The sequence below is a fragment of the Amblyomma mixtum genome, chromosome 4 (genome assembly GCF_055824585.1).
Source record: "Amblyomma mixtum isolate Tamu chromosome 4, ASM5582458v1, whole genome shotgun sequence".
Lineage (NCBI taxonomy): Eukaryota > Metazoa > Arthropoda > Arachnida > Ixodida > Ixodidae > Amblyomma > Amblyomma mixtum.
Window position 1 is genome coordinate 144,043,344 of NC_143015.1, and position 21,938 is coordinate 144,065,281.

At 49.7% G+C, this 21,938-nt stretch overlaps 3 protein-coding genes across 3 annotated transcripts in view; all 3 read left to right on the forward strand.

Annotated features, from left to right (window-relative positions):
* Nucleotides 1–216, forward strand: part of LOC149348569 (uncharacterized) — a 216,527-nt gene extending 216,311 nt beyond the window's left edge. The window contains exon 7 of the mRNA XM_089588192.1: nt 195–216. The gene's annotated coding sequence lies outside the window, so the exon portion shown is untranslated. The remainder of the gene's footprint in view (nt 1–194) is intronic.
* Nucleotides 217–4,304: 4,088 nt separating this feature from the next.
* LOC149348577 (sodium- and chloride-dependent glycine transporter 1-like) lies at nt 4,305–13,344 on the forward strand. The gene is made up of 10 exons (XM_089541799.1): nt 4,305–4,365; nt 4,991–5,122; nt 6,052–6,227; nt 6,789–6,973; nt 7,671–7,800; nt 9,596–9,730; nt 10,724–10,827; nt 11,455–11,579; nt 12,625–12,737; nt 13,144–13,344. Exons 1-10 carry the CDS (start codon nt 4,305–4,307, stop codon nt 13,342–13,344), a joined length of 1,362 nt encoding a protein of 453 aa, XP_089397925.1.
* An 89-nt stretch (nt 13,345–13,433) lies between these two features.
* On the forward strand, nt 13,434–21,658 carry LOC149348578 (uncharacterized). The gene is made up of 6 exons (XM_089541800.1): nt 13,434–13,551; nt 14,121–14,221; nt 14,822–14,971; nt 18,742–18,888; nt 19,516–20,349; nt 20,750–21,658. The coding sequence occupies exons 1-6, from the start codon at nt 13,464–13,466 to the stop codon at nt 21,656–21,658; spliced, it is 2,229 nt and encodes a 742-aa protein (XP_089397926.1). The 5' UTR covers nt 13,434–13,463.
* The last annotated feature ends 280 nt before the right edge of the window (nt 21,659–21,938 follow it).

Sequence of the window (21,938 nt, forward strand, 5' to 3'; positions counted from 1 at the left end):
TATTGACCGCTCTTAAATACAGCCGCACAGACCTACTAGCCATGAAGACAGAGCACCTTGTCGCGGATTTAGTGTACGTTGTCAGTTCCTCTCCTTTTGCTCCGCGCAGCACAATTCAGGAGCGTTTGTGAGTCGTGTTTTGCATTCGCAACGATCCTGCAGTAAAAGCGAACTGGTGCTTCTCATCATGACAGGAGTGAGTACCACGGCGACGTGGACTTCCCTGACGGATGACCTGGCAGAGCACAACAGTATGGGCAGTGGATTGGAAAGAAAGCGCTGCGGTTACGCCACGTGCTAGACCCTGCAAACCACTGGCAACCTTCGCGGCCAGCCTTAAGCTGCAACAGCGCTGGCGTGTTCCACCTCTCCTGCCTACCTGAGGCACCGTGACCCAAAACGAATAAATGTGCATTTCTCCTCTCTTCCCCGTGGAAGAATGTTTCCGACGTGTTTTAGAGTCCGCACCGGCGTAAGTTCGCCTAGCGTTGTCTTGAAAACATCTGAAGCTCGGATCATCCAGACCCAAAAATCAGCTGTGGTTCAACATGACTGAGCCTACTAATATGAGCGAAAGCTCTCTTAAGGAAAGCACACAAAGGTAAGCGCACACCACGCGCTTTCATACTGCGGACGGTCGCGAGATTTCCGGCGGTTTCAAGTGTGCCGTCGGCTCAATGCGCGCAGCTGTGGCGAGCTACGTGAACGACGTCAGAGCCAAGCCTCCGCTCCTCCTGGTTTGAAGGTCAAATTTCATAGCCACATGACGTTCAGCTTTTTACGGAAGAAGAGCAAGGTTCCGGACAGCGCGACGAAACACGGACACACGAAGAAATGATACACACACGAGCGATGACTTACAACTGAAAGTTTATTCTGGTGGAAAGACCCTTAAATAGAAAGCAATAGGGGGTGGGTAACAGGGCTGCTCAGCGATAACCGGCAATCAGTGTGGTCGCGTCACAAGATGACAGAAAAACCCAACAGGTAACAAAAGAAAGTTATAAGCGATGAAAAGACGGTGTAAAGGGCCGCGAACATCGACTTTTTATCGCTTATCTTTCTTTTATTCCCTGTTGTGTTTTTGTGTCATCTTGTGACGCGACCACACTGATTGCCGGTTATCGCTGAGCAGCCCTGTTACCCACCCCCTCATGTTTTCTATTTAAGGGTCTTTCCACCAGAATAAACTTTCAGTTGTGAGTCAGCGCTCGTGTGTGTCATTTCTTCGTGTGTCCGTGTTTCGTCGCGCTGTTTCTTCCTTTAATTGTACGGAAGAAGTAGAGCTTTCGCTCCAAAAAGCTGCTGAAGCGATACTGCTGCCGAATGTTCTCGTGCATCTACTTAGCAAGCTACTTTGCTTTAAGGAGTGGCATAAAGCGCTCATACCAGCCGCAAATTATTGTGCGTCCCGCTCCTGGTAAAGTTTGCAAGTCGCAGTAGTTCTGGCTGCTGGGTGCGTGCGGAAAAACATTAGCGTGACTATAAGAATTGAACCTGGCCGATTACTCTGGAATTGCCAAGTAAGCGGAACTCCAGCTAAGTCCGTTCGGATTAGCTGAGCCAGCCGCCACCCCACCCATCCCTCACTACCAGAGTGTCAATCTGACGTCGCCTGCATCTTGTGGTCCCACCCCTAAGGCCACCCTTACCCGCATCCTCCTATCATGTCCGGAGCTCCCGCCCCCCGCCGGGCCGGTGCCCGTCCGAACCTGCCAGGACTGGGAGACCTCACTTCGGTCAGCGGACCTTGCCAGGCAGAATATCGCCATCAGCCGGGCCGCATACGTCATGGACCAAAACAACATGAACGTTTAGACCGTGAGTAGGGTCATGCGGAGGCCCAGGAGGCCTGCGGGCCTTGAATTCTCTTGCTATATACAGTTTCCCCATCCCATCCATCCATCCACCTGCGTGAAGCTGTTCAGCGCAGTGACTTCAGCGCAAAAGTAGTAATAGTAGTACTAGTGATTTTAATAAGCAAAATATTTTCGCAGGCCCCGACATCTGCCATCGCTGCGGGAAGCAACTGAGCTGGGGCAGCAGAAATAAAGGATAACAGGCACCGTGTAGAAATGAAAGTGGTGTGGGGACAAAGGATAGGGGGGGGGGGGGGGGGTACACTATGCAAGACATTATTTAAATATTGACATATGATTCGGACGCGTGGGTTGATCTAATTAAAGTAGAATACAAGCACACACGCATGACGCATTATCTTATTGATACAGAAATCTTATTGATACAAATATTTATTGATCTCATTGATACAGAAATATTTGACAGCAGGGAGTTCAACATTACCCACTGTTTTAGGCAGAGCTAAGCAAAGGCGCAGAGCGCGTCGCTCCATAACAAACACGGATTCACGCTTGTATCTTGGGCACCCAGAAAAGAGAACGCAGCCGAATTCAAGTACTGGCCGTGCATAGGTCATAAAGAAGGAGTAGTGTGTCCCGTCGCATACCGAATTTTTTGTTGCTGATCCTCACCAACCGGCCAAGGGCACGCTCACCCTTAAGCACAATGCTTGTAATGTGAGGCCGCCAGTCTAAATGCGGATCATATATTGTAGCCAAGTATTTTGTAGAATCAACTTGCGGTATCAAATAGAGTGATACGAGAGAGAGATGTAAAGAGGGGATGCCTGTAGGAAAACAAGGACGGCACACTTGTTGACATTTAAAGTTAACTTCAGGCTGTCTAGCCAAACTTCCAGAGCATTTAAATACTCTTACAGTAATTGATACAGGATATGAATGTTTTTGGCAGAAGCGAAAAAAGCAATATCATCCGCATACACATAAACTTTGACGGCTGGGTTAATAGGGATATCACGCATTAGTGGGTTGAACTATAACGGCGAAAAAACGGAGCCTTGTGGGACACCTCTAGACTGGGCGTATGTGTTAGAAGTTAACGTACCCTTAGAGCAAAAGAATGCTCTATTCCTTAAGAACTCTCTTATCCTCGCAAAGAGGTACAAAGGAGGTTGTACATTAGACAGTTTATGAAGCAAAATTATGCCGGAGACCCCTACTTCACCATCTTTTTCTCTATTTCTTCTTTCACTCCCACCTTCCTCCTTTTCCTTACGGCGTGGTTCAGATGTCCACCGAGATATGTGAGAAAGACACTGCGCCATTTCCTTTCCTCAAAAACCAATATACCAACTTAATTCTGTCAATAGCGGGATTCTGTGAGGAGGCACCGTAGCCTTGAATAGAAGAACCAGCGAGCAGTTTCCTGCGTAAATATGCTAGCTGAGCAACTGTAAGCCCGGTCACACCAACTTCCCCTAAGGACATGGAAGTGGTGCATCACTTTTCTGCATTTCGCTGCATGTGCCCTTCCTTTGCGTTACACGAGGCTCATCACAAGACAGAGCTACTCCCGTATCGCATGAGCACGAACTCCTCCTATACGTTGGTACGGATGCACAAGATCCACCGCGCCACCTCACATATGTGTGTCGCTTGCGCTCTTATGGGTAATGTGAACTATTTTCTTTTAGCGTCCCCACGTTTTTGTGACGAGCATGAAACATCACCGGGCAACTTGAGGAGATTTAATGTTTCTTTTGAACGACGTGTCTCCCGTCATGTCCCCTGGAGTCTCCCGAACTGAGCGGCGGTCAGTGTCAAAGTGGTTGCTGACTCTGGAGGACACTGGTCTCATGGAACAGTGGTAGAGAGGCAATCGTTCAAATCAGTGACTGAGGTAGAGTAGTTGCCGACAGACCTCTGTAGGCTGATCCGGCCTGTACATTTATACCACCACAGCCGTGCACGCGCTATCGAAAACGTAAACGATGAACAGCGCGTACAGCAGAAAACGAGTCAGAAGAAGAAGAGTCACGGGCCACGTTGCACGCGCTATCCGCTGTTCTCCGATCTCCCGTTGCATAGGCCTTCGCATCATCTGCCCGTATTGCTGGCTATTTCCATCGGAGAACTCAAGCCTGGATCTCCCGGCCCCGGAGTGTCCCGCCTTTTCCTGCTCCTACCTGGCCTGCTGCCATAATGACGGAAAGCGAGGAGGAAAGCACGTCAAGCGAGGTAGGCCTAACGTATGCGGGAGAACCGGAATATTTCCAAAGTATGCTGACATTTTAGTGGTTGTTACGGATTTAGCGCCTACTGTGCAGCAGCGCTCGACATGTATGGCCATGCAATGGCCGTTCTGTGCTGAACACTGCGTGACACGTAAGCTGCAAGGGTGAACGCATCCTGTGTATGCGTGCGCAGGAGGCCACGCAGGTGGGCTTCCAGAGCCGGGCGCACAAGCTGGCCACGCTGTTCATCATGACTGCCGGCAGCGCCAACGCCACCCGCTTTCCCGAGATGTCCATCGCCCACGGAGGAGGTGGGTGCTCTTGTGTACTTCTTTTCGCCAAAGACCGTTAGGGATGCGTTCAGGAACCACAGAAGGGGCCTGTGAGATGCAGGACCTTTGGAGCATTGTGGTCTACGTAGTAGATTAGGGTGTCCAGCTTGATCATTCGGGGGCAGCTGCAGGACACATTCATTTCCTCTAGGCAGGTTATATCAGCGTTTACGATAATGACCCCTCTCTCATAAACGATCGAAATTATTCGTGCCCATTGAAAGCCACTGCCGTTCAGATCCCACTGCTAACCATCCGCAAATAAAAAAGGAAATCCTTATTCGCTGCACATGCTGTGAATTACGGAGCTCAGGCTCGTGGAACTTGTGGTCGTTTACCAGCTTCCGTTTCTCGTGTGAGTTTACTCCTACCCTGAAATTCTGGACAAAAGCATTTTTCGAAGGAAAAGAGTTTATGAACGGCATTTTTTTTTGTATATAATTGTAACATTTTATGACGTCGAAATTTTTCTCCAAGAATTGTGGACATGTGTACACAGTAGTAGCTCTCCTGACCTCACCTCTGCCCTCGTCCTTGTGACGGTTCTTCTGTTTCGAGCTTATCAAGCACTAAGAGACGTGCATATACGTATGGTTCTCTGCAGTTCCGTTCATGCTGGCCTACCTGGCGCTGCTCGTCGCCGTGGCGATGCCCGTCATGCACCTCGAGAGCAGCCTGGCCCAGTTCTCCGAAGACGGAAACCGCGGCATCTTCGGCGCAGTTCCACTCTTCATAGGTGCGTCGTAGCCAACGACGGGCACTATCAATACTCCGTCGTTGAATAGCTCGTTGTTTTTAATTCATTAATGTCCAGAACAGCAGCACAGAGCGCTTAACACAAATAAAAGCGCGTAAAACAAAGCGGCGCTGTCTGTTTTCAGTGCTTTTTTCTCTCTTCTGATGGCTTGCGTCAGTTTTCGGAGTATTAGCTGGTCTAAAACCAACAGCAGCGAATGAAGTGCCTGAGACAAATGCATCGAAGCATGTACATGCGCTAAGTGGCGTAGACGTGCTTCCAGGATTAGGCATTTCAACTTCGTGCCCGTGTTATCAGTCGAAACAACTTCATTATTTAATTAACATTTTTTGTAAATGCGTACAGTTTCAGTCAGTTTTTTCGTCGGCAATGAGCTCCTCGTGCCGATAAACAACTTCGAGGGCATGGACATCCAAAATGGCGAATAAAGTCCTTTGCTTGCCTTCTCCTTTCCCTTCCGTGCTCACTAGCTTTTCTGCATATTCCAACTGAGGCTGCTGACTTAGGTGCCCGCTGGACCACGCCGCTTCGTAGAAAACATACAAAACGCCGTGCGGCGCCGCTGCCTGGGTGAAATAACGCGCGGTTTCAGCTGGAAGGCGCCACATCGCAGACAACTGGTGAACGACGCGTCCGCACTGGCTGCATTGGAAAGCGAATTATCTTATGTGCATTCAGAATATTGGCAGCGTTGGGTGCAATCCGCTCATTTGGAGCATGTTTCTCTCAAACATTCCTCAGCAATATTGCCCCTTTTCTGCAGGGGGACCTTGAAAAATAGCATAAATAAATAGGAAGAGCGCCTGCTAAATGGGCTAACGCTTGATTGTAATTTGACTGAAACTAAGATACTGCGAAATGAACTCTAAAAACTATATTAATATAATGATCTGGGTGCCCGCTCACAGGCCTGGGCTACACCATGAGCCTGTGCGCAGTGGTGCACATCTTGGGCGACTCGGTGACGCTGTCCCAGCACCTGCTCCACCTGGTGTCCTCGCTGCGCAACCTCCTCTCGTGGAGCGGCGGCTGCCCCCCGGGGGAACTGGTGGCCAGCGACAGGGCATGCTACGTCGCACCGGCGGTGAGCCTCCTCTGTGCGCGCCTTACCCTGTTCTTCGTTGGGTAAAGATGACGTGACAGTCTTTGTCGAAAGTTCCCGATCCACTTGACGCCCGGGTACGGCTACAATCTTCGGGTGGTGCAGTTGGCTCGTTCGCCTACCTATTACCCCCTTCCCTTCGAATATTACATTTCCTTTACCAGTGAGGGTGTTCATTAGGTCTTTCAGGCACAATACAGCACATCTCCTCATGCACACAGTCAAGACCCCGTGCTACTACTGCAACTGCTCCTAACATTACAACTGCTACTACAACTACTGCTGGATTTGCGAGTACTCCTTGCTACCATTAATTGCCAACCCATAACCCGTCTCACTGCGGGCTCAGGACCAGAGTGCTCTTAACTGTTCTTGACTCCCCGGTCAGCGTGCAAGATAGTAGCTGAGGCAGAGTGTAGCAAATGAAAGAATGAAGGTGCCACAGGACAGGCCGCGTACATGCGGACCACTACTGCCTCTATATAGTGTCCTTGTTAGGCTGGGACGCTAACTCTGCTTTCTTGCGCCCCCACCGCATCGCAGCCGCTGTGCAGTAACGTGCGCTCGCGGCTGGCGGAGTCGTTCCGTCGGGAACAGCTCGATCAGGGCCTGCCCACATCCGGTGGAGACGATGGTGGTCTGGTGGTCGCGGTGCCCGCCAGAGACTACCACCACGAAGCTGCAGGCTGCATACCTGGAGTCTATAACCCTGTACACCAGCCGCAGTCGTGAGTGGAATATATCCGCCATCTTCATTCAACGCTTGCACTCTTTCACTACGCCGCTTTCCGTCACTGAACACAGTAGATTTGCTTATCACGTACGCTGGGCAATGACCCACACTAGGAGAGTTGTGCAATAAGTTATACTTCGTGGGCTGCAAGTGCTCTTAGTAAGCAATGCAATTGGAAGACGCTGTGTTCACGTGATAATGATAGCTGAAATCAACAAGAGGAGATGAACATAAGCTCGGTATGTAACCTGAATAACAGGCAACCGAAGGTCTCTTGGGTATCGGGGGATTTCAAGGGAAACGGAGTGCAGCAACACGGCCAGAGCGGCAGGTGGCCAGTTGCAGTTGATAAGTCTGCAGGGATAAGGTGCCTGCGGCTGGCGCAGGATAGGATTTATTGAGGGTCAGTGCTAGAGGGCTTTGCCCTGCAGTAGAGGTTGTGTAGGCTGAAGTTGATAGTGACCACATTTCCGAAATTCTGGAGTATTGTCATTGCGAGGGTTCGGTGTTCCACCATGGGTGCACTATGCAGCGCATGTCATCATGACAGAATAGATACGATGAGACGATGGGACGAGTCTTGTGCTTTTGCTGCAACATAGGGGGCCTGTTTATGTTTATTACACCTTCTGCATGAGCGTTCGTTAACCACGCTTCTGAGAGAGAGGTGACCCCTTCGTGGACCCCCGCAGGCGCCGTGCCGGAGTCCCCTGGGACGGCGCCTCCTTGGACGAGATCCGGGCGCAGCCACTGCTCTCGCTGGCCGCCGTCTGGGTGCTGGTGTTCACCCTCGCTCGCCACGGACTCACCAGCGCCAGGCGGGTAAGGAAGAAGACGGGCTTGAGGGGGGGGGGGGAGGGGGGGGGCTGTGGAAAAGAAAGGCGCCGCAGCCGTGTCAGGGAGGGGTGACAGAGAGATGCGGCTTGGTTTGTGGTTCATGGGAGCTCAACGTCCATAGGAGCTAAGGCTGTTAGGGACGCCGTAGTGGAGGGCTCCGGAAATTTCGACCACCTGGGGTTCTTTAACGTGCACTGACATCGCACAGTACACGGGCATCTAGCATTTCGCCTCTATCGAAATTGGACCGCCGAGGTTGGGATCTAACTCGCGTATCTCGGGTCAGCAGCCGCAGCCGAGCACCATAACCACTGAGTCACCGCGGAGGACTGAAGGAGAAATGTGATGCGAATTAGCGCCGGGCTAATTCGGCCAATAGTTATCTTAAAACAGCTCTGGCATACCGCAGCGTACCGGCTTTTACAGTTACAGCTGTTAGGCGTTGGCATCGGCGTAACAACATGCAGTGCTGACTGGACCACATGCAGTGAAGTCGTGCATGCTGTACTGAAACGAAACATTGCAACGCATCCGTCTGAGTCCTCTGTACGCACTGACACCACGAGAGTGACAGCTTAGGGATGTGACGTGCACTTTGCCAGTCAAGACAGCATGTATAATACAAACTGAAACACTAGTCTGTGCTATGTAACACCTGTCGGTCATTCTCGCGTTACACAGTGGAAATGTCGGGGATGCCAGGATTCAGCACCCTGACGGGTGTTTTCCTAAGTTTGTTTATAGCGATGGAGCAACAAGGGTACACGAAGTATTGAATTCTCTTCTTCGCCGCGCCAATAGCTAACGCCGTCAGGGCACAACTTGGTCGTTGAACGTGCGCTGCCTTGTTTTTGTTTTATTCTCTTTCGCATTTATTCCATCTAAGAACTGCGTTAAATAGTAATCAGTCTGCACATGCGCATATGTGTTGCCATGCTTACGCAGCGAACGTTGTCAGAAAAGAGGCTTTCCTTGCAATCCCCTTGCGGGAGCAGCTATAAAATCCCATATACTCTTTTAAAGCTATCCCTAAATTCACCTTGAGAGAGTGAACATCATATCCTTTTGCGTACGGGGCCATGCACATGTCTACTGTGCCATGTTTGGAAAAAAAAATGCCTGTTGGAACTGCGGTAGGGCAGGAGCCTTATTAGCTCCCAGAATAGACTGCGTGGTGGTAGTAAGAGCTTTATCAGATGCACTGGATGGGATTTAGGGGAGAGTGGAGGGTTTCACCGCTCATTTCAGAGTGAAAAAAATGGTGCACCATTCCTATCCCCCTTCACGAAATTAAAAAGTCTCCTGACAGAAGTAGAGCGGTGGAAGCAGCATGGACACATTTCGCAAAGACGGAAAAGATAGTGACCATGAGCAATCTGAGCGTGTATATACGCATGAGTGCCTATAAGTTACCCAAATGAGTTATCCAGGTTTCTGGGGACTTTGTTGTTATCCAGGTTAAGTGCCCGTCCACAGAGGAATAGACAAAACATACAGACACAGGGAAAGCAACAGACCATATACTAAATGCATTAAATATGGCCGAATTATTAGCGCACCAGCTATATGCAGATGATCAACAGTTGTCCAAATACTTTTAGCAGAAGTTAAAACACAATCTATGGTATTCCATGCCCGATAAGGTCTTGCGTCGAGCTTTAGGTCGCTCGTAAATGACGGCAGTGTGCTCCCCGATGCGCCGTTCGAAACTTCTGAATAGGTGTGTGGACGACTGCACTTTCTGAAATGCCTCACACCTGGCATGGCCCCTTTTCCGCAGTTCTTCTACGCTATGGTCCTCCTGCACCTGGTGACAACCGCACTGCTCCTGGTGCGCGGAGCTGCCCTGCCCGGTGGCCTGGGTGGTCTCGGCATGCTGTTCTACGCCGACTGGGGCAGCGTGGTCAACGTAGAGGTCAGTACTGGAGCAGCGTACGAGGTCCACTGCTAGTGGCCTTCGGTTCTGCAGCCCAGCTGTTTGGGCTCTTGTTTTTAGTATAGCAGCTTACAGCAGTGCGATAATCATCACTATCATCATCATCATCGACATCAGCCTGACCACGCCCACTGCAGGCAAAGGCTTCTCCCAAGTCTCTCCAAATAACCCTTTCTTGTGCCAGCTGCGGCCACCGTGTCCGCGCAAACTTCTTAATCGCATCCGCCCTCCTTACTTTCTGCCGCCCCCTGCTACGCTTGCCTTCTCTTCGAATCCACTCCGTTACCCGTAAGAACCCGAGGTTATCTTGCCTCCGAATTAAAAGCCCCGCCCAAGCCCATTTCTTCCTCTTGATTTCGAATAGGATGTCATGAACCCGCGTTTGTTCCCTTACCAACTTCGATACGTTCTTACCCAGTTTTCGTATTACGTGTGCCTGAACCACGATAACACCGTACTGTCGGAGACGACGGTCTCTAACACATGAGCCTCACCAGAAACTGATACCCATGATTAGCCAATAGGTGCAGAACACACTTCTGGAGATAAAGGTCGGATATGCGGGCTGGGAAGTTTGGCACTGAAATGAGCTTGTCCCTGAAATACATGGCACCTACGACCCAAAAGCACTTTTCGGGCGTCATGGAGACTTTTGTCGTTGGTCGTATAGCCATATACATTATACAACGCACTGGAGGCGACTGTGGTGCGATTTGCGCTCAGTAACAACTGAATGCGACAGGATGCTCAATGAGAAAGGCTATAACTTCTCGACAGGGAGCTGCAACCATAAATTTTCTCCACCCTTCAAACTCCCAAAGCTTTACGAAAGAAGCTTAGACAGCATCTTCCTTGTTGTGACCCCAGCTTGCTTTTTCCTACGTATTGGTCGCAAGTGAGCGAATTTGTACCGGTCGATAATCACTGCAGTGACATTTGTATGCCACAACGATCGCTCTCTCCACCCGCCAGATGTGGTCCGACGCCCTCTACGTGTGCCTTGAGAGCGTGGGCGTCACGGGGTCCGTGTACCTTGGCGTCGCGAGGCTCAACCACTTCAAGAACGACTACCACGAGTGAGGAGCTTCCATGTGGCTTTATGCAACTCGCATCTCTCCGGAATCTCGCTATAAGCAGCTGGACCTTGACCACAATAACTGTTTCTGGTCGAATTATTCATAAATTGTTCTAGTTTTATGTCATTTATTTCGTTTACCGGAAATACCTAGAATGTGCGCGATATATGAACGGTTCGGGTACGATTGAATGAAATCGGACATACAAAAAGTGAAGCTTATTCCAGCGTTAAAGATTGCTGAACATTGCAAAGGGCGGCATTCAACACAATTTGATTCTTACCACGTTGCGTGTGTAACGCACTCAAAACGACGGACAGCCTTTGCCAGATGTTCACGTGCCGTTATGTAAGGGAACAAAAAATTGGCCATTTATTATTCTTCTCGGTAATGCGGTCCTAGGTAGACCGAGAGTGGATGATGCAACTGTTACTAACAAAGCATACTCACCAGTTACTGCTGCTCTTCAGCGGCTTGAACAACTCCATTCGCTCCTTAACGGCGCCATCGGCCAGTCGGCGGATCGGCCTTTGACAACGGCCGAAAATAAGCGAACCAAAAGCGTTGCTCGAGGCGTGTTCCATGGTTAGAAGTGCTTCAACTTCCTGTCGATTTCGCCCTTTTCAGAGATGTCATCTTTGTGCTGGCGGCCGACACAGCGACCAAGGGTCTGCGCACGGTGATCACCTTCATGTTCCTGGGGCACCTCTCCGACAGCATCGGCGTTGACATCCGCATGCTCGTCGACTCGGGTGCGCGTTTTCGGCATATTATCTAATACAGTCCGCATATACGTACTATAAGTTAAATGCTAATGTGGAGAATAAACTAAGGTATGAATAATGCGGTACTCCGAGTCACAGTACAGAGGGCAAAATGCTTGTCTAGAACACGTTCTGGGCGTGTTTTGAAGTGAGCACCCGATATCTAGCAATAACATTTTGTTAAAAATAGTCTGGAGTAAGCATGTGCAGTAAAACTCATAGGAGTTCATTGTCATTTCTTGCCTTCCTTGTCGCTGCGGCTTGAGGAGCTGCGGAAAACTCAATTCGGTCGTTATAGACATGTGTTTTGCCCTCTGTACATACTGCACTGAAAATAAAGTACCCAACTCTGTCCAAATACAATGATACAATGCGTGTCTTATGCCTTATGTAGGGTAAAGTGTCTGCATCTTTTTCTACACCAGACGCGTGTTGTCGCTAAAACTCTAACGAATATAACGGTGTATATAGGGTATTTTACAATCTGGCTTCGTAATCTCGGAAGACGTCGTACTAGGAAGCGCTAAAAAAATTCACTGGCGGTTCAATAAGCCACTTCTTCTACTGCTAAACCGTGATGCTTACAGATTGCTATAGAGACAACCTTCGGGCTTTTGCCGATAGTCTTGGGTTCTCAGAAGCCCCTCAAGCTCCCAGAAAATAAAAAAGCGGCCGTTGGCAACGACAATGAAGAATTGTGGTTCTTACCTTCTCTTTTGTGCGATATAGTACGGAAAGCCCATTTCGTCCGGTAATGAGTTAATCAAAAGATGTGCATCGTGCCGCCTCAGTGCGCTTAATGATGTCTTGAAAGTACAGCCTACACAGCAGAACAAAGCCCGTCCATTGACCTGTCATCCGCTTTATCGTCGCTCGATGGAAGCTTAGCGCGTAGTGTTCAATGAATACCGTCCAGAATAAATGTTTATAATAAGATACACCTGTTTTTCGTGCTGATCCCCAAAGCCCTTCTACTCACGCTGCTATAAAATGTGAATCTGCAACAATCATTCCGCCCTACCCACCGGTGCAGAGTCCGACCCCTCGGCGAGCATCGTGCCCCAGGCCATGAGTACGGTGCCGTGGCAGCAGGTTTGGGGACACGTCCACTCCCTGTGGATCGTCTCCACGGTGCTCCCCAAGTTTGTGAGTGCGCACTTCCTTTGACTGTGTTGCTTTGTTACATGGCGTAGAAGTGCATTGTTTCGAATGTGGGGTCTAAAGACGCAAAGCTGTATGCGGGCTTTCATGGACTCTGTTGCTGAGGGCATTTGATTAATTTCGGCCAGCAAGCGTCCCTTAACGTGCACTGACGTGGCACAGCGTTTTTATATTTCTCCTACATCGAAATGCAGCGATCGAAGCCTTGGTTAGGTTTCGTGACTTGATTAGGTTTATTAGGTTTATAGCCCTGATTAGGTTAATATAACTGTACAAACTATTTTTCTGGTCTCTCGTGATGTGCCCGAAACTCTAACATGCGTTCCATCAAAATTAACTTTCCAGGGTGATTTAAATCTTTTTTTTTCTTCTCCCTGCATTGAATATATAGCTGATTGTGCCGGACATCCTGCTGGAGCTGCTGGCCGCCTCGCACCCTCTTGTGTTGGCCAACCGGACCCTGGTGCACTTCTTCCTCTGCGCCCTGCTCGTCACCGCCACCACCCTCGTCTGCAGCCCCGTGAGTGAAGACACCACAGTATTCCTCGTTGTCCCTGAAGGGGCTGGTGACTGTTGTTTGTGGAAACAGTAGCACGCGTCATGACGTTATACAGGCACACTTTCAGCGTATTTAATCTACTCGAGTATAGGCAATACACTGCAACTTGCTTCCTTTTTGTGTTCCTCCACCGGCCCCAGGGTGGCGCCACAATGGCGTCCATTTTCGTCCACAACCAGGACCGGGACCTGCGCTTCTTGGTGCTGCTCCTGGAGTCTGTCGTGGTGCTGCAGTTCTGCGGTGCGTTGCTACTATCCAGGACAGCCTATATATTTCCTGTTCTTAACGTGAAAAGAGCACACGTTTAACGAAGGGCGTGTGAGGGCCATAGTCTTAACGAGGTGCCTTGCCTTACGTATACTGACATTTCAACGAGTGTCATTTTTCGTACTTTGGGCATCTTATCTCAAAAGGAAGTAGGCCGTCCACAGTTGAAAGCAATGACCGCCGATTTTGGCATTCTAGTTTGCTGGAGGCAAGCATGGCAGAAAGGTGATGGGTTTATAGGCCAAAGCACTGTACACATTAGTTCGAGTCGGTCTTGAATATAAAGATTTCCTTCCTAATAATGAATTGGAGGTGGACGAAGCGACACCCGTTATCACTTTATTCAGTTCGGCCAGCAACACTGTTATATGCTGGGTTCAATCCATAAAAGTCCCGCCACGCTGAGGCTGTAACAAAGTGACGCGTATTATAGAAGTGAAGGATCTATTCTTTTCATTGATTTTTCTTAACTACGCATGCCACGCGATTGATGGCGGTCGCAGACCTGTCCTTCTACAATAAGTTGTGCTCTTATCTCGCAGGCCTACACAGGCTCAATATTATCTCCGAAATGATGACCGGCCGCGAATGCAGCTTCTTCGTGAAGGTGTGCTGGACGTCGGTCATTCCCATCACCGTAATTGTGAGTGCCGTGAAGCCAGTTTTTCCGCCATTAGCAGCCATTTTCACCCACTGGATGCTCAAGAGGCGTGCGTGCCGGGGACGCATTCGCAACTCAACTGATATAACACTCTAAGCAGAAAAGAGTCACAAGGTAGTAAACTATCTTTAGTGCATTCCCGTTTATACAAGTGACCTGCGCTGGAAGGCAGTTTACTCCATTATTATTCTCATTTAGGCGTATTCGTGTTTAATCTGCACTCCCGGCCGGTGGCGCAGCGTGCCATTTATAGCAATGATGTTCCCTTCGGAGGTTGTGCTCTTTTTCAGGGAAGTTTAGCAGCGAAATTTGGCGAAAAATCACGGGTTCCCGGAAATTTTTAGGACTCAAAATTTTCTTCCTTTTTTATTGCTTTATTTTCAAAAGCTACTATAAGGAAAAAGGACAGACATAAGGACTTTTTGGGTCAAATAGAAGATTCGAATATGGTGTGGAGCATCACAGTTTTGACTACAATATTAGAGGAAAAATTGGTCGGTGTCAGCAAGGGTTAAGGCCGGAACGCTTACTACTGCGTCAAATTTGGCATCTCCTTAAGGGTTATTGTCTCTTCCTTTGCAGTGCATCTTTTTCGTGGAGGCAACCTTTGGGTACAAGGGAGCCGGCTTCCAGTACCCCACGTGGACCTACGCTGTCACGGTGCGGCTGTTCCTCGTGCAGCTCAGTTGCATCCCAGTGTTTGCCATTGTCTTCATGAACGAAACTGGTCTGGTGAGTGAAGTAATGAGTCAATGAGGACGCGATTAGCTGAGAAAACTCCCGAAGTAGAAAGCCAAATTTCGTACAAATGTATGCAATTGGGCGCTTTTAGAGAGTTATTCTGAATGCACTTTAATAAGCCCTACATGCTGTGTCTGTGCTTTTCACTGACCTTTACAATTCAAGAATGAGGCGGTAAATGCACTTTAAAAGAGTTTCTTCAACCAGTCGTACCCTCCGACTGGTTGCGATTAACCTGTCGACGTCATGGCACTTGTTGGCGTCATTGGTTAGAGGGAGTCCTTTGAACGCCATCTGCCACTGAGTTGAGTGCTTGAGTAGCTTGGAGCTATGTAAACCTGACCACTGCTTACCACCAGCTTCTCTCTCGAATCAAGTGGAGCACTTGTGTTCTTTTCTGGTAATGAAAGGAGTCAAACATTACGCTCTTAGGAGAACATGGCTGTAGGCCCTCCTTAACGCATACCTGAAAAAAAAAAAAAAGAGCACAAAAAAAGAAAACATTCGACAGAAGTCTGTCTGGTTGGGAAATTTAATGTTAGGAGAAGGTAAGTGACGCCAACCAAGTAAAATACAGGAAAAACACGACGTGTTCCGTGTTCCGTGTTCCGTCTGCCCGGCGTCGTACATAGGGGAAACGAAGAACTTCGCGGAAAGGATGAACCAACACAAAGCGGACGTCCGTCACATGAATCGTCAACGCAGCGCCGTGGCCGAACACTGTGAAGGGTGTGACCACCCAATTGACTTCGACAGCACCATTGTATTGGAAACGGAAGCTAACCCACGCAGGAGGCTTCTACTCGAGTCGTGGCACATACAGCAAACACGAGAGAATGTTAATCGTTCCCTGGGGACTCTCCCCTCATCCTACGTCCATGGGCTGCGGCCATTGACCCGCAGGTCCTCCACACAGGGGCTTAAAAAGCCAAGCTGCGCTCGCCCGTAGTCACACCGTGAAGAAGGGGCCGAGCCGGTCCCGAAACGTCGTGTTTTTCCTGTATTTTACTTGGTTGGCGTCACTTACCTTCTCCTAAAAAGAGCACAGGACGATGGAGTGGATCACAGCAATGCGGTCTTGTCGCCTCCCATCTATTTTTTTTTTCTCGGGTCTATTGCGACTTTCATTTAAGACCTAAAATTCAAGGAAGCTATCGTACCTAATTTTCATGAGCTGAACAAATCAAATTTAATGGAAGATATACAAAGTTCACTCAGAGGAAGTGGAGAAAACACGTTTCGTGCTCGAAATACATACTGCGCTATAATGACCGCACTTGCCTAGACAGCGATAACTCCTGTTGCCGAAAAGTAAAGCTCCCCTGACACTTGTTGATTTTGTTCTTTAATGCATCATAATGGAGTCCTTCTCAACTGAACCTTTCTATCCGCTTGACTAGGACATACACGAATGTATATACGAGGTCTGTTAGAAAAGTATCCGACCTTTGGCCGTAGAAAAAAAACTTGCATAACTGGAGCGTTCCAAACCTAGGCACCTTCAAAGTAGTCTACTTGGGACTACACACACTCCTCCCAGCGGTGCTGCCATTTTGGGAAGTATTCCGAAAAGGCCCCTTTCGGAATGGAGTTTAGCTCAGCTGTCGTTGCAGCCATAATGTTCTTCCTTGTCTGAAATCGCGCTCCTTTCAATGGCCTTTTGATTTTGGGAAGCAGCCAGCAATCGCAGGGGCCATATCAGGAGAGTAAGGAGTCTGTTGAACTACAGGAGTCTGGTTTTTTGCCAAAGTCTGAATCAAGTGCGAGGCATGTGCAGGAGCATTGTGATGGATGCGCCACATTCCTGTTGACCTCAACTCCGGGTTCTTGCGCCGCACAGCATCACGTAGGCAACAAAGGACATCCCTGTAGCACTCTTTGGTCATTGTTTGACCCTGTGGAGTGCGTACTCGTGGTCTGCCACACAGAGGGTGTCAAAGAAAGCAGTCAGCATCACTTCCACATTGCTGCGCACTTGGCGGGCCTTCTGAAGTCTTGGTGACGTGGAATGGTTCCACTGTGACGACTGGGATCTGGTTTCCGGGTCGTACCTGTACACCCAAGACTCGTCACCAGTTATTATGATGTTGATGAAGTCGGGGTCACTGTTTGGGGAATCCAGCATGTCCTGTGAGACTTCAACACGAAGCTGCTTTTGCTCCACCGTGAGCAGCTTCGGCACGAATTTCGCCGCAACTCTCTCCATGGCCAAATCTTCGGTGATAATGGAATGTGCGGAAAAATTGCCCATGTCCACCTCTTCCTCAATTTCTCGGATAGTCACGCGACGGTCCCGCATCACCACAGCGTTCAGTTCGGCAATGGCCTGGTCATTTCTGCATGTTGATGGCCGATTGGAGCGTGGCTCGCTCTCCACAGATGTGCGGCCATCTTTAAATCAATTGTACCACTGCTTAATCTGTGTGCTGCTCATAGCATCGTCAGCGAAAGCCGTCTGAATATTCCGAATGGTTTCCACTTGGCTGTCGCCCAGTTTATGGCAAAATTTGATGCAGTAGCGCTGCTCCTGTCACTCCGCCATTTTCCTTGCAATAAAAAACCTACGAGAGCACTGCGCACCGCCTCACTCAAATGCTGCGTCCCAGCGACTGACGCTATCGGCAGGCGGGAAAAAATTCGTGCATGCGCACGAAGGTTCAAGGTCACGTGATGCAAGCGCGCTTGTTTCATATCCATCAGGTGTTCGAAAAAAAAATAAAGTTGGATACTTTTCTAACAGACCTCGTACATAATAACAAACTGCTGTGAAGAATTGTTGCCGCGCAAAATAGATAAAAATGAGCCATATTAAATTTCTGAACAATACACGCTACAAACTTTGCCGAGGCATTTTCTCACGTCCAGCTCTCTCTTAATGCACCCAGTTTCAAGCATTTCACACCTGATAAAGACCAACATTTGCCCGGAGGTGATAAGTGCTCCTAAAAAACGCTGGAGATATTTGAAACCGGTAACTTTTGAGCACTATAAGGCGTTCTACCCAAGGCCGTCCTATCGACAACAGTCGTCATGCTCGTGGATAGCATACTGAATCCATGCACGGCAGTCTAGAAGGAGTGAACACAGGCAGCAGCGGGTGCCTGTCAGGAAAGCTGCTAGTGCTTAGCTGGAATTTTTTGGTCAGCATGGCTGCTTCTGTAGGTATTACCAGCATGTCTTGTTTGCAGATTTCAGCCACTCAAGACTTGTACACAAACCTGGCGCTGACTTTACGGGCCATACATCAGCAGACCGCTAAACTAATCTCGATGAAAACTGCGAACTTACCGTCACTCTTTCATGTTGCTGTCGTCTTCCACACTTTTTCTCATCACTTTTCTGCAACCATGGTTGACACAGTGTGGCCGAATGCCGCAACGATCAGCTAGCGGCGATATTTATCTCATCGAAAAAAAAGTGCCACGCTTAAGCGCGAAACACAGACGCGCCTAGGCCCATTTCTCCTGCGATTGTACAAGTGACTGCATAAATTGTGTATTAGTTTTATGTCAAGAAGTGAATACAATCTAGGTGCAAAATAATACAAAAATGTCATGTTTTCTCGCGCATTAACATGTTTAGGATCCTTTCGGGGACGCTTTCTTGTAGTGAGGAGCCAGAAACAGTGAAGATGAATCCGGTGGGAAAAGGGCAGTGCCCACTATCTCCTCCGTATGGAGGCATCGCAGGTCATTTTTTTGCTAGCAATAGCTTCACGACAGCAATCTCGATAAACCGCGCCTTCCCTCTCCCGTCGACAGAATATGAGAGACTGCCTGGTCCCTCTGCCCGCGTGGGTTCCAGCCGCCTGGGACCAGGTCATGGTGTACAGGCAGCTCATGGTCCTGGAAGGAATGGACACCGAGGCCCGCCAGAAGCCCCCGGATGGACAACGGCCGAAGGCGAAGGTGCTTCGCGTTTCGATGTTTAGCTCTTCTATGTTAAACATTCCTGGATAAAAATCCTGTACTATTGACGCAGATCGATTTTAGTTGGTCTTCAGTGTCCTTTTCATCTGAACTGAACAACTCGTGCTAATACCCTAAAAAATCACTGCCCAGCTTTCCTGGACATTAAAAACTAGCGCCATCTATTATGAGCATGCAGTGAACACCGCTCAACTCAACAGGGATATTTTAAACTTAATTTGGAGAAAACTGGAGAGTCCCGAGAGACTCAACGCGAACATGGCGAATATCATTGGTCGATTCTTCATCTCCGCTGCAAGCTCTGAGCTTTAAATTGCTTCCTGCATTTGTATCAACGATTTCCGACAGCCATAGGAAATCAATGGCACGTTCGAAAAATTAAAAAATTGCCGCGTTTATTTTCAACGCTCACAGCCACTAGGCACATGGGGGCAGCCGTGCAAACGAAGTGTTTGTCCAGGTTGGCAAGGCTTTTTTTCGTACTTCGCTTTTCCAGTGCTTAAAATTTAACATGGCTTTTAGAGTGTTTGGCTAAGTGATAAAAAGCAAAAATTGTTTGGACCCATGAGAACTGAGGTTTGGGTCATGACATAAAATGCTTTGCAGGTACTCCGTCGGGTGGCAGTGAAGAAGAGCGAGAGTTCCTCGTCGAGTACCGAGGTTCTCGGCAACCCTGATCTCTTCGTGGCCGTCCACACGATTCCGAGCCCCGATTCGGGCAGCCTCGGCTCACCACGCAATCAGGCGGGCAATGCCGGCCCCAGCGGGGTCCCCGACTCTGGCACTGTCCACGTGTCTCGACGGCTGAGCTCCATCAGGCGATCCATGTTGCGCCCCAAGCAGCCCATCGCGGAAGACATCTCGTCGGAGGTAACGAAGAGCTCCCGACCCGTGGCAGCCTCCGTGGAAACATCGGGCAACGAACCTCCCGACCATCGGCCTCACAAGACAGGCTCAGACCGGGGAACATCGCTAGTCGAGGTCCCGTACACACCCGAAGTGCCGGGTCAAGCCGACAACCAGGTGGGCATCGCAACCTTACCAGAGAGAGGTCCTCAACTGGCACCAGTTGCTCCAGACATTGCTTACAAGCTTCAAGAGGAAAAGCTATCAGGAAAAATGCAAGATGCTGCCGTCGTATTGCAGGATGAACAGGCTGAACGCGAATCTCAGCAGAGTCGGGTCCAGAAAACTGCTTCTAAGAGTAAGCTGTCGAATAAGTCTAGCGTGGCCGAGTATGCTACAGTTAAGCCCGAACAGAAGCTGGGAACTGTGTCACAAGGCAGCGGCGCTTCTGTGAAAAACGTGGCAGGTGCGCAGGAACTGCGTCCGGTGGAACACGGGATTGCCGCTGAAGCAGATCTTGCTCCCAAGCCCGACGCAGGGAAGACTGCGGGCTGCTTACAGGAGGAGCCCAAGGAAGCGTTAAAGCGGCTGAAGGTAAACTTTCTTCTTTTCATTCTTTAGGGTGTAATCTGATGTTAGATGTGTTTCTTTCGTTTTTTACTTTAGTCCATTCAGGTTTTGTGAGCAGCCCTCATGTAATTTATCTTGAATATAGAAAACTGCCGACCGATCAGAACACAATCTTTTCCCTGCGCCAAAACAATTTTGTTCCGAGGCCAACTTCTGTCGCTCGAAACTGGGTTAATTATATACGCTGAGATCTGAATACAATGTGGGTCTTCTCGTGGATTCTGTCGAACAACCGACTTCTGTTACGACTTATGTCACTGGACAAACTGCGCAAGAGTGTCCTCATAATAAATGAGCATGTGTCGGGGCATGCCTCTCAAGGAAAAGTTTGCTGCTAATGCTATCCTCGTGGTACCCTGTCCAGGAAGGAGTCGTACTAAGGCGGAAGCGCCGAAAACACAGGAAGGCGGCCTCAGCTCCACATGCAGTCCGCGCTGAATCACAAAACGACGCCAGAGTGCCGGCCGCAGGCAGCCCGGAGAGCGACTCTGCGCGCCACACGGTCATCGTACGCGCTCCTTCAGTGTCCACCATCGACAAGTCTACGGCGTTCCGCTCTGTGCTGCGGAACCTACTCTTGAGACCAGAGGAGCGCGCCAATGTGTTGCAGCGGACCGGAAAGGTTACCTGCAGCGAGCCTGCACCAAAGGGGCGCATCTTAGCGTCCTCACCCTGGTTTTCGCTCGACAGCCGACGGACAGCGCCCTCAACCGGGGTCGGTCCTCAAGAGACAACGGCTGTCAAGACGAGGCCTGGGCAGGGACTCTGCATTCCTGAACGAGAGGGCGCTACTTCCGGAGGCGGTGGCGTTTCTGGAGTGATGAGGGGCAGCAATGCGTCGCTGCATACCGGACAAGCGACGGTCGCTGAGCCTCAGGCCAAGGATAATGCACCCTCGCAACGCGCCAGACGGCAAACAAGAAGGAAGTTGAAGGCTGACGATTCTGAACGGAAGGTCTCTGCCGTCGCGTCGGTCCAGGAACATCAGAACCAGCAGAAATCTTCAGTGCCATCTATTCCAGACAGTTCTAGAAATAAGAAGCCTTCCGGAAGCCAAGCAGAGTTCGCCTTTCACGCTTCCGGCACACAAGCGCCAGGAGAAGCTCCCAAAGAAACGCGTCCACAGTCATCGACGGCTGTGTCGACGCGCTCTAAGCACTCCAAACGTGCGGATACAGATGGTGTGGGGAACACTGCTCGGGAATCGAGGAAATCCGCCGTTGGTGAAAAGGACAAGGACGGACGACAGAAACGTAATCGTGCGGAAACATGACCATTCGAAAAGCGCCAATGCCAGGAACGCGGATTGCATATGACGCAGCCTGCGGGAGTTGCCGTCCAACGTGCCGTTTGATGCTGGTAGCGTAAAGCTTGTGAATTGTACGCTAGTGGAGAACTCTGCATTGTTATATTGTTCATGTGATGAGTTGCTGAACGGCCTGAGATCAGTACAAGGTGCTGCAGAGCCCCCGACAGAAAAATTAAAACCTGGCAGCAAGGAAAGTCACGCCGCTTGAGTGAGGCCTTAGTCTGTTCTAAACATGCGTCTCACG